This window comes from Peromyscus californicus, unplaced genomic scaffold (genome assembly GCF_007827085.1).
Source record: "Peromyscus californicus insignis strain IS unplaced genomic scaffold, ASM782708v3 Scaffold_6__1_contigs__length_162567912, whole genome shotgun sequence".
Taxonomy (NCBI): Eukaryota; Metazoa; Chordata; class Mammalia; order Rodentia; family Cricetidae; genus Peromyscus; species Peromyscus californicus.
In genome coordinates, this window is record NW_026294584.1 from 6,534,580 (window position 1) to 6,547,708 (window position 13,129).

At 36.4% G+C, this 13,129-nt stretch overlaps 1 protein-coding gene across 1 annotated transcript in view; it reads right to left on the bottom strand.

Annotated features, from left to right (window-relative positions):
- The window catches only part of Sema3c (semaphorin 3C), a 155,876-nt gene that overhangs the window by 14,584 nt on the left and 128,163 nt on the right, over window positions 1-13,129 (bottom strand). The window contains exons 13-14 of the mRNA XM_052720997.1: window positions 6,398-6,486; window positions 3,258-3,299 (exon numbers count right to left, since the gene is read on the bottom strand). Of these exons, the coding sequence (XP_052576957.1) occupies window positions 3,258-3,299; window positions 6,398-6,486 (131 nt within the window). The remainder of the gene's footprint in view (window positions 1-3,257; window positions 3,300-6,397; window positions 6,487-13,129) is intronic.

Here is a 13,129-nt window from a genome sequence, read left to right on the forward strand (position 1 = left end):
TTTTCCTACCATTAATATGCCTAGAACATTACCACTTTCTACTAAAAATAACACCTCCCAGTGTACGATATAGAATGCTAATCTGTTTTAGACATTGGGATCCATTGTTCTCTCAGACTTGAGCTAATATATTGCATATTTAAATCATGATGTTTTCTTTTTTCTTTGACTTCTGTCTCTTAGCAAATCACAAAGAGGCTTTCATATTTTTCAAGTCCAATAGCGCAAGTCAATTTTGAAATAGAAGACATTTTGTTTAGAACAAAAAGTACTAGATAACCAGTAATAGTTAAAGTGAAAACAGGTGAACACGTTGTCTTTGAAAGTTATTAAAGCTATTTTAAGATTATTTGAAAAATTCCCATGCTTATTTTTATATGTGAGTGTGTATTTGGGCTTGTATGTGGTATATGTGACATGTACACATTTGTGTACACTTGTGTACTCATGCAGAGGGCAGAGAGGACACTGGGTGTTATTTTTATATGTGAGTGTATATTTGGGCTTGTGTGTGTGTGAGAGAGACATATGCATATTTGTGTATGTGTTTGTGTGCTCATGCAGAGGCCAGAGAGGACACTGGGCATTCTGTTCTACCCCACTCTGCCAAATTCCTTTGAGTAAGTTACTGGGCCTGGAGACACGCTGGCCCCTAGCAAGCCCTGGCCATCCTCCTCTTCCCTCTGTGGTACAGTAATGATCATGGCCACCTCTTGCTGTTTAATGTGGATGCCGTGGTGCAAACTCAGGTCCACATGTTTGAATAACAAGTATTCTTACTCACTAGGCCATCTCACCAGCCCAAATAGGAGAGTTACATTTGAACATGCCTCAAAATGTCTTCTTTGTCTACCAGTCTTCATTACTCTAACAAAAAATAGAATTGGTTTCCTTCCTTTATTTGTAAAACATAGAGAAATTTTAAAAAACACATTACTTTTTAATCATTTGAGAATTTTATGTAATGTATGAATACTGTGCTGTTGTGTTGTGTTGGGACCCAAATGTCCCAAACCTAATAAAATTCCCAGAATACATACTGGGAAAAGAATTGACAATGAATATGAATTAATTACAAGAGTAGATCAAAATATTAATGAACAAACTATTATGAATTCCAATAACATGAATCATATCTCAGTCTATTATGTCTATTATAGCTATTTTATTCAAGTCAATTGAATTTTAAGAAATTGTCTGAAACTGATTGATTACCATATAGACATTGAAATACTTTTAAAACAATGGCACGTTCTGTGTTCTGTCAATTATTATTCACTTGAGAACACCAGATGTAAACTTTTAGCATCAGGCCCTGTGGCACAGATCTGTGTGTGAATCCAGCTTCTTAGGAGGCTAAAGCAGGAGAGTGTCAACTTCAAGCCTTGCCTGGGCTACAGGGTAACTTCTCCAGGCCACATTGCGTACTTACTGAACCTTTGTCACAAAATGAAAGTTGAAAAAGAAGGCTGGGGATGTAGCTCTGTGGAAGGACGTGACTGGGATTCAGGAGGCCTCCAGGTAAGTTCCCAGTAAGTGGTTATAGAATAAGTAAGTAACTATCTAAAGGATACGGGCAAGTGACAGTGTCCATTTAAATATAAATAAAATTACAAATATTTTAAGGAAAGAGTTTATTTGATAAAAAAGGAAACGGTAGTTTTATTCTATATACTTTAATTTTTTAGTAATGTCAATAATTTTGCAATTGGGTACAAGAGTGAATTGAAAGAAATAAGGTAAAAAATGTATGCTTAAGTAATTTGAGTACTAGGAAAGGTATCAAATTCATGATATTTAAACACTCTCACAAATTGTAGTCTTCCCACCTTAGAAAGTAATGCAGTGTTCAGTGAAGCCAGAGAGTTGGAGGAAATCAAGTCACTAGCTCAGCTGTGATGCTCACTGTTTCACTGAGACTATTAAACTCTCTGCACTATAAGATGTGGACAATCAACATAACATATGACCTATGAATATGTTGAGACATACATTTTATATATGACTACTGTGACACAAAAATGACTGTGAAGATTTCAAATCTTGCTTCTACATCGTCTCTTTCCATTAAGCCGTCGTAAACAGAAGGCTTCCCTGCCGGCTTCAAAGACAACTCTGACTTGAGATCAGCTCCATAGGACATTAGCAAAATGACTAATGACTTCTTGTTACTTGGGAAAATGTTTGCTATGCTCCATACAAACATTTTTACAGATGAGATCTTTAACTCCAATATGTCATATTTATTTGTTCTCATAAAATTTGGTCAAGTGAAAAGATCCCAAGACTGACTATGAATACCACATCATGTCTATCTAGTACGTTTGGATATGGCAAAGAGCACCACAATTATAAAATCAGTTGTTCAAACATCTAAAATCTTTAATCTCTCTTCCAAGAAAAACAGAATCCAGATTCTTACAGACAGCACTAGATATTGCCATTTTTTCCTAGGCAATTTACATGTATTATTTGTGAGAAAGGCCATTTCTAGACATAGAAACTTAGGTCACAGAAATTAAACAACTTGCTTTTAATTTATAGTCAAGTGGGGATTCAAATACATGTGAAGCTGACTCAGTCTGACTCTAGGGAAGCAGCTCTTAGGACTTTGATTTAAGATAATGCCTTTGGGAATTGGAGCAGGGTACATCATAGACAGGAAAATTAGAATTGCTATCTCCTGCTCATGACTATTGAATACTTGAATGTTAGGAAAAATTAAATTAGCTAGTTCTTGATAATCACTATCACTCAGTCCTTCCTCAAATCTGCATCCCATAGATAAGGGACACTAACGGTTTTGTAGACATACATAAATCCTAGGAAATAGCATTGCATGATTATTTCAAAGATATGACAGCGGCAGGAAAGTGGAAGTGTGTGGATCAGTCCTAGCTGGTAGAAAAGCCTTGATTTTACAGTAGCCCAAACATTATGCTAAGTTCTATCTTTAGAATGTTGATTTCTATTATAGTGGACCTCACATGCCATAATAGTTGGGGTTATGGCAAATACAAATCACTGGGATGCATTTCTCCATATATGGTTTGCTCTCATTAATTTTTATGCAAAACAGACCTATTCCATTTTCACTAATAGATAATGAGTCTATATCAAAGTAGAGATGATTCTGTATGATTACTTATCAAAATAAAACCAGTTTTTCAGAAGTTAAAAAAACATATTTTCCTGATGGTAAGACATTTTAACATGCATAGAACATAAAAAGTGGCTTAGCTCTTATTAGTTCTTACCTTCTTGGATGAGATTTTCATTGTTGTTATGGGAACATGATTCTAAAAGATTAGAAAATGTACATTAGTTGCTCATATAACTTTTTGTTTTTCGAGACAGGGCTTCTCTGTGAAGCTTTGCGCTTTTCCTGGAATTCACTCTGTAACCCAGGCTGGCCTCGAACTGACAGAGATTCACCTGCCTCTGCCTCCCGAGTGCTGGGATTAAAGGCGTGCCCCACCACCACCCGGCTGCTCATATGGTCTTTAAAAGCAGTTTTGAATGTAAAAATTCAAGCTTTGTATATAAACTCAAAATATCATATTTTTCTCTCGGTGCGTAACCTCTTTGTAAAGTACCTTTCTTCTTTGGGACCAAGCCTAGACTTGCTGTGTAACATGTGCTTAAACCTGGAAGAAGTACAGTTTTACCATACACTTACCACAACAGGCATTAAAATGAACTGGCGAGTGAGAGATCATTGAAAGAAGTATTTGGGATGCTGAGTTGAGGGTTGGATCTGGGTGTGCAGGTTGGGGGAAGTGTGATAGGGGAACTTTCACAACACAAAAAGTCTGCAGGAGTGATTATTGTCCACCTGACAAGGGTTGTTCAGGAAATGTATTAGACTAAACCATGCTATTGAGTTCTCTCTGGTGAAACAAGGACACATATAGTTAGAAAGGGTCTTTTTTTGTGAAAGAATTCACTGCAAAAGTAGTCCTTCTGAAAGCCACTTGATAACTTTACTTCCTGAGTACCATCAATTAGTTTTAAACTTAAAGTTAAATTTCTGATAACCTGATAATGTTCCATGAAGACTTAAATAATTTAAGGGGGAGCAAGCTCTCAAATTAAACTATTCCCACCATTATAAGTTTTTTGATTGCATAGATTTGTAAGCATTTAAGATGAAAAACGTGGTGACATCACTCTCAGTTGCAATAATTTTTATTATCCTTTATTAATATACACACATACACATGTGCAACACATGTGACAATTTACAGTCACTGAATTAACTACTAAAGTTGTATCTCAAGTCAATTTAAGCTTACGGAAACTAGACACCTTCAGAAAACAACCCTGCATATAGGATTAAAGGAAGAGATTCTGCTTCTATGCTGTGTAATAACTCTGCTTGTTCTTTTAAAAGCTACACTGATGTTTCTGCAGTACTTCCATATGACATCAAATTAAGGAATTTTTTCCTACTTAAATCCATTATATCCTTACATGACCATCACAATATATCATGCACACCCAATTATTTTTACCTCACCTCAAAATTGTGACACAAACATATGCCAAAGACAGTTACTGCACTTGGCCAGGCTGTCTTTTGACTCTGCTGTATCAACAAACATACAGACATCAGTGAGGAAGCTCAAACACCTTAAGAATGATGCCCCCCACATACACTGTGTCTGGGTATGCATTTTCACTGAGAATTTCTTCTCCTTGATGATAACAACAGAGCAAGTCATGTAACAGCTCATACATAGTTCTCACTTGATCAGAAAAATGTACATGTCTTTACAGCTTTGCCATAACATATGTGTTTAGACTTGTGTCAAGCTCACTTCATTAAACATTTCTTGATAACCAAAAAAATACTTCAGTATTAGAAATTAAGTGTTTGCACTATATAACTTTTTGTTATCTTCAAGAACCATCAACTTGTTCCTAGTTGGTTGCATGAGGAAAAAAAAAGCATAATATGTAATACAATTTTAGTTAATGCAGTGAAACATTCAACTTCTTTACAAAACCAAGCATGCAAAACATGCTGGGATAGATAGAGTTGACATTTATTAGATGGGCATAATTTAATGTGTTAGTCACAAGGAACCTAGTGCAAATTAGAGTTAAGTATTTCAAGTGCTAACTTTAATAACACACTGGAAAGTAGCTGGTGTGCCTCTAACTTATATTAGACTCCATTCTTCGTTATATTTTTAATTTTAAAATTTAATCATGAAATCTATCAGCAGTGTATCTTAAGCAATTAAACGCTTATGAAACCAATAGTCTTAGTAAACACAATAATGATCTTAATGAGACAATAGGTTTCAAGTCAAGCAAGACAGCCAACTGGACCAGAGATGCTCTGCTTCTGGGAGTTCTAAGTGCTACTGAGTAAAATCCTCAGTCAGTGGCAGGCTGTGTGCGCCAGGAGTCATTGTGTCTTAATTGGCTTAGTTGTCAATAATGGTCTATGTAAGGATTGAATCCAGGCCAAAGTTTCCTTGCAACTCTTTTGCTGTGCTTCCCTTAGTTTCCAAATGCAGATAAGAAGGATACCTGTACACAGCAATGGCCTTGCTACAGAGAAGCTAGCAAGGCAGGACTACCGGACCGGTTCTGCTGGTTCCCAGATACTTGGAGAAATGGCAGCTGAGCTTGGTCACCTCAGTCTATAAAGGTGCAACACTTGGAAAATTGAGGTAGGAAGGTCCCAAGCTGAGGTCAGACTAGAGGGGCACACTCTATCTAAAAGTAAAAAGAAGGAAAAGGCCTCTGGGCCTGTGTCCTGACTGGCAGAGATCTTAGAGAAGTGAAGTTCTCTGTGAATACTTTTTGCTTTTGTTTTGTTGTTTTTCTTTTTTTTAGATCCCAAATACAAGGAGAATAATACAGTGAAATCTCAAGTAAGGACAGAACAGAAGGCTTCAAGCACTAAGAAAGAACATTTGATTTGTTTATCCAGAGTGGCACTTCCATGGAAAGCAATCAAACGAGAACAGTTTTTCTTGAAATGACTGTTTGCAAAAATATGAGGAAGCTTATCTGCAATCAGCAATGTGAAGGCATTCGGGTTGCAGTGGTTTGTGAAGGGAATGATAAAACCCTGTTCATGACAAACCCTAGACTTGGCCATAGGGGCTCATTTTTTAAAAATAATGATGACCAAAGTTCTTTGAGTTGTGATGATAGCTGGAAAAAATTTGAGCCTTTTATGTTAAGATAACTTGAAGTATAAGAAAATACTTCACAAAAATATTTGTTCTCTATTTCTCCTTTTATCTGATGCTTTCCTACTCTTAAAATTTATTGCATTTGTTTATTTAATCTTTTATTGGATATTTTTACTGGCTAGAGGAGTAAAGGAATGATGTCATCATGCATGTGTTGAGATGAATAGCAGTAATGGGCAAACCTGAAAGACTTGCAGCTCCTCCAGAATGAGCTCCCCACTGGCAGAGCTGTTGCTAGGAAGGACAACCACCTTCTGCACCGTGCCCCGATCTAGACGGGAGAGACAAGGAGATGCTGTCAGAATACTGCTAATGAAAGAGCTCAGTCCTCAGACAGATTAAATGTCGAGCAATTACTGTTTGTAACACATTGAGTTTATGTCTAATCCCATATGCTTATATTGAGAATATATTCAACTAAAAGGAAAATATGGCAGTCTTATATTTTGCCTAGTGTTGAATCATAGCTGTCCAAGAAGGATATCCATGTGTCTTAAGTCAAAAGTGTGAGTCAAGAAGCCATATTCACACACATGTGGGTGCACAATTATAAATAAAATAAATCTGTAAAATAAGTTGTGAGTCAAGTATATATTCTTGAAATATAATAGAAAGTATTAAGTTTGGTTGGCTATCATAATAGCATAAAGTCTCTAGTCCTGAAGAATATTGAGTTTAGTTAGGGTAAAATATCTCACTCCCATTACAATATACAGTCAAAATAAATAAAATATATAAATGAGAAACATAAATAAACTGGCTTATCTCAGGTATGGATACCATTTTTAGAATAATCATAGTGATACGATTTTATTTATCATTTGGCAATATTTCTTTGGATGTCCTTAAAATACAGGGAAAGGTTTTGAAACTACATGATCCAAAGTAATGTAAAATAAAAATGTTCTTGTATCACCTAGCCATATTGAATAATAATAGTACATATTAAATAATAACAGTACATAAAATGATTTTTAGGCTGAGATTATGTAATTCAGATTGTTTTGTAGAGTCATGTAGACACTTTCATGTATACGATAATTTTGCTTTATCAATTACGTGAATTATACATTTAAGAAAACTAGTTGAGATTTAAAAATGAGAAGTTGAAAAATAAGTTGCTTTTAAAAAAGTAGGACTCCAGGAGCCATCCACCCAACTACACAGCAAGCCCTGGAGTAAGAGTAAGATTTACAGAAGTTAGAGAAAAGGAAAAGACCAGAGGTTAAAGGTAGTCAGGATAATTTAAGATAAGGAAAGCTGGCTAGAAACTAAGCTAAGCTAAGGCTGGGCATTCCCAGTTAAAAAATTCATAAGCTGGATCATAATATCAGGATCATAATATAAATGCTCTCAGTTGTGACTATGAACTTATAATTTATAATAATCCACCATCATCAACAGATAAGATGGCTTTTTTCGAATTTGGCTGAGAAATGTCCATAGGAAAAGTTGTGTAGAAGTGAACTGTGTAGAACTTTCTAACTAAGAAACATTTCGGTACTGATACTACAAATTTTAAACCTCAGCATCTAAAACTGGTTGTCAGTCTACAACCAAGAGTCACTTTGACATAAAATATCCTACTCATGTTTACAATTCATATTTTATGAACCTTACCAAAAGATTCTCAAAAGTTCTTATTTAAAAAAAAACCATGGCTTACAAAATGGTACAAACTGACAGGATGATTTTAAAAAGAAAGAAAACTAAGAGACATCTAGAAGAGTGAGACCTGGGGCTTGCTAAACAACTCCTAGACTGTGAGGATGCAGTGTGTGAGAATTTGGCAATGGAAGTGTTTTAAGTCTATCCTGTGAGTACAATTCTCTGCTTAAACAAGCTAAAACTTATGGTGCTTCCACAGCATTGAAGACTCCAGGTATGATTTACAAACTGAAATGATTTTGCTTCTCTGAGAAGCCTCCTGAGAATCAGCCCAGGTGATGATTTGGATATTTTTTTCTAGAGGATAAGATCAATAAAAATTTGCAATAAGAAACCTCTTAGAGAAGCTATACAAATATATCATAAAGGAAAATGGATGAATGTGGTCACAGATATTCCTTATTTATGAAAATTTATCAAAATGATCAGTGGAGACATCTAGAGGAATATCATACAACTACAAATCCTAACCCAAGAACTTTGAGATTATGACAGTTTAGAGAAAGATGTGTGGTGTTCTTCCTCCCCAACCCATCCCTCATGTGTGTCTGTGTGTGTCTATGCCTTTATGTATGTGTATATATATATGCCAATGCTGCTGTTGAATATGTGAGTCGTTGGTCCTAAAGGTTTAAAGAGATCAGGACAGGAATGAGAGCATCCAATTTGACTGACATCATATTATGATAAAGGTTATACTCTTTTCTGGCTCCTTACTCTAGTGTGTAAGGACTGTTAGCATCCTAGTCTTTCTGTGGCAGTATCCTTCATGAGCAGAGGATGAGAAACTTTGGATACCACAGGCACAAGGAGAATTACATTAAAGTATATCCTGATTGCAATGTCTCTCAAAGATACAACTTAGCTCTGAAAAGTTCAAATAGTTGGTTGCTTTAGCCATTTCATAATGCATATACATATCAAATTGCTGTGTTGTTTACATATGCACAATAGCTGCTTTTCAATATAAAAGAAAATAGTTGCATGTTCTCAGATGAGTCAGGTGCCTCTTAATTCCTTTTTCTAATGTGTTAACATACAATGAGAGGAAAATTGTTTATGAATCATCAATCTCTTCAAAAAGTTTTTTGATAGAGATACTGTATTTATTCATTGGTAAAATATGAAGAACTACAAAATTAGCTGATAAAATATGGTGAAGAACATGTATTTGACTCACTCAAAATAAAAAGTAGAATATCACTTGTCTTTTGCTTTTCTTATTTCATATTTTTAAATATTTATCAGGTACACATGGAAAGTATTTTACAGTATATCAAGCTGTATAACTCACTATAAAATAAAGTAAATTTGCATTATCTGCCATCCATTTGAACTCATTGACTTGGTAAAAATTATTGAGGTTCTCCACTGAGTCAGACAGAGATGAAAAGAAAAATAGACATGATACTCAAGTGTTCAGTCCAGAATTTATGGGTTTTTAAGTCATATGTTCACATTAAAATGTTAGTCATTGTGAAGTATACATTCCAGAGCAGTCATAAAGCTCCCTAGTACTCACACCCTCATAAAGCCATCTCTGTACCATTTTGTTTGAAGAAGCTATCTTCCTTTTTGGGGTGCTCAGAATGGTTTTCTTTGGAAGCATGCACTATTATAAATCCTCTCCATGGTTCTTTTGTCTTTGGAGAAGGCCTACACTAGTATTTCAGTGAAGCAGTCTCCCCAGGCTTTCTGCAGCTACACTTGGCTTCTGGGTAAACAGAGTCAATAACTATACTTTTGCGGTGGGTGTCGGTTACTACAGGGTATGTCGAATCATTTTCCCTTCTTATGTTAATAATATCAACAGGCAGCTTTTGGAAACAAAGTCTCTCCACTCTCAGTCTACATAATAAAGAATGCCTCTGCTCTTCACCAACTCCACGAAAAATATCCCATAACAGCATCCAAGAAGTGGGCAAATAAACAAGTCAGGGCCACAGCATGGGTCTCCTTCATCAGGGTGTTAAACTCTTCCACAGAGCTGTGCTGAAGTCCTCCCAGCTACCATACCAGAAACTCCCTTGAAGAGGTAGCAACACAGAAGGCAGAGCTGAAAGATGCTGCAGTGAAGGTCTGCCTTCTAAATTCCCAAATGGAAGTCGTTTGGGAACTTAATAGGCCTGAGTAAGGTAGATGACCGCTTTTAGTTGAGTTTTGACTAAGAAACAGCAATATTGAAACCATTTAAAACAGTGTCTGGTCTGGTATGTAGGTTACCCTTGGCAGGTGGAGCCACTTTGCCTCTCTGTATCTCACCTACTAAACTTGGTCATCATTGAAGCAGCTTTCTTCTACTGAATCTCAACTTCTTCATCTAGATGGTACAGATAATTGATCCCTGGATAAATGAAATCACTAATGATATGTTTGAGTACCCAAAACAAATCTTAGAATTGATTTCTGAATGATGTAAATCTATGTATAAAGATAACAGCAGAATGATCAATACACATTGATGATTTAATTTCCTTTGTTTATTAAATATCTAAAGAAACTTCCCTAAATAAGCATCCTTTCTGATTCTTATTTTAGACTATCTAGATTTCTTTGAGATGTAATACAAGTGATCACAGCAATCATTGTTCAAGTGCTCTTCTGTCTTTAACCTAGAGAGCAGCCGCATGTATTACACAGTAGGTGTTGGAGTTTAAAGCAAGTGATGAAGCATAGCTCATTACTCAGCAGGTCATTGGAGTCAGGATTGGTATTTATCCCCTGGTTGCATTTTAACTGGAGTCCTCAGGTTTCCCTGGAAACAAGCTGTGCTTCCCATTGGAATGGAGGCACACTGCCACCTTAATCAGATCCCGGCCCTCCCCTCTCAGTGCTTACTAACTCAAGAAAGAATTCTAGTCAGGGTGGCTTCCTCCATGTGTCACCGACACAACCACAGAGGCACCTATGCTCAGGGAGGTTACAAGTTTGATTTAAGGCCCTTTTATCGCCTCTTTAAAAGTCTTCATTTTTTAAGGGACACTGAATTTTATTTTATACCATGTCCTATAAATTGTGCACAGAATTGTGATTCTGAGAGCATGGTAATCAATAATCATTCACATCAAGTAAGAAGCAGCCTTACTCACTTGAGAAAAAACACACAATCCCAAATCACATACTAATCTCTCTCTCCTTTTTCTCTTTTCAGCTCAGTGACCCAGGGTGTCAAACACTGCAGCGTAGTACATGACTTTAAGATAACTGTCATGTAAGTTCTAGTATTTATTTTTAAAGTCAAACATTATAAAACAATAAACAAATGTGTTAAATGCCCACATTCCCTCATTATATTTTTTAGGGTCAATTCATTTATGGAAGGAACAAAACGGTAAAGCCCAGTAAAAGCTGAAAATCACAGGCAAGTGGAGGCTTTGCAGACATTAAGGAAATGTGATTAGGATTCCATCACCAGCAATTTTAAAAGCCACTGGATCTAATCAAGTGGCTTCGTCATTTAAAACCAGGTTACACACCCATCCCAAGTGGAAGTCATTTTCCTGTTTGGTTAGCAAACCACTGCTGCTGTAGTCTTTTATTGCTACTTTTATAATTTGAAAATAAAATGGAAAAACAAGCAGTACTCTCACACACTCCTGGCAGATAACTGAAGAGCTGTGTTGTTGACATTCTCATCAGCCCCGGTCACAGGGGTGACTCTACCATATCCTTGGCCATAAGTAGCATCTTAAGTGTCTCCATTTAAGGGGACACACTTGGGGTGGGAGAACGCATTAAAGCTAAGTGGACGATCTTTTCCAAAGTTTGCTGACACAAGAGTTTATAGGGTCACATAACTGTGAATGTATTGAGTGCGCCTAAATTAAAAAGGATTTCGTTGGGGGAAGAACTTTTCAGAAAGTTAAAATACATCTCTGCATTGTAAGAAAAATAAATAAATAGGATTCGTTGGTTTTCAGTTCCACTTGCTGATAGCATTGAATTTTACTTGGTTCCTTAGTACCTCTAGTCATGCTCAGTTACATAAACTACCTCAGCCAAAGTCACCTATGAGTTTACCAAAAATGCAGATGTCGTTTCCCAGGTTAAATCACAGAAGGAATTTTTAGAAGTATTGCTTATGTATAAGCTTTACTAAGACACATACGCCTGCTCAAATATTTGAGACTCCCAAGTGACAAACAGTAAAATTGTCATAAATGTATTTAACTTCTTTGTAGTTGTCTATATTGATCATAATAGGACCACCAAATCAATTTTGATATAGATTTGTGAAACTTTATTTCCATTTTGTATAACTTAAGCTGAAATAACACATTTGTAATTAATGTATGAAATAAGGTATGTACTCTATAATACAAACTTTAGGTAAAACTTCTATGAAGAATTGTAATCAATAATTTCAGATACTTCAAAATCAGACAGACATATGACTTATGAAATTTCATAAGAATACCCAGTCTGCGAAATTACTGTTATTGATGGAAGTTGGCAGTAAGGAAAGAGGGATCACAAATACTTTTGAAAGAAATATGAGGAAAATCTTTCTGGAGGGCACTTATAGCCATTGGCCAATGGAATCAGGGATGCTGGAGAAGTTTCCCACAGTGAATAATGTAAGAATGGAAAACTATATGAAGAACTCTTTCTCATTAGTTAATTATGTGCATGTGTGAGTATTCAGCATGCACACTCGTCATGTGTGAGTGAGGAGGTCAGAGGACAACCTGCAGAAGTAGACTTTCTCTGATTATCATGTGCTTTATATGAATCTAACTTGGGTCCTCTGGCTTGGACACACATGCCTTTTCCTGCTGAACCATTTTGCCAGACGCAGTGGCAACTCTTTTCGTACATCATATGGCACAGGATCCTCACATGCTAACCTTCAGGATCACTTCACTCCCTGCCTGGGGACAATTTCCCAAAAGAGGTTCTGGGAGTTCAAGTGCAGCATGGATGTCATATTGAGATGAGGAGCAGATAATGGAATTTGGAGCAGCAGAACAGGGGATGGGCTGTCCTTCAGGATAGCTGGGCAAGATCCGGATGGGATGAGGTGAGTGGGAATGGGACTATGAGCCCAGTTGGGAGGATATATTGGAGGTTCTGCAGGTGTTGGGAGAGGAGAAGGGAAGCAATGTTGTTGGAAGCCAAAATATTAACCTCACTCAGATTTCACTAACACCTTGATAATTCTTGGTCTCCCCAAAGACTGAGATTTATGTAGATCATATATTTGAAAGTTAAGACCTTGTTTAGATCTAACCTTAAAAACAAAACAA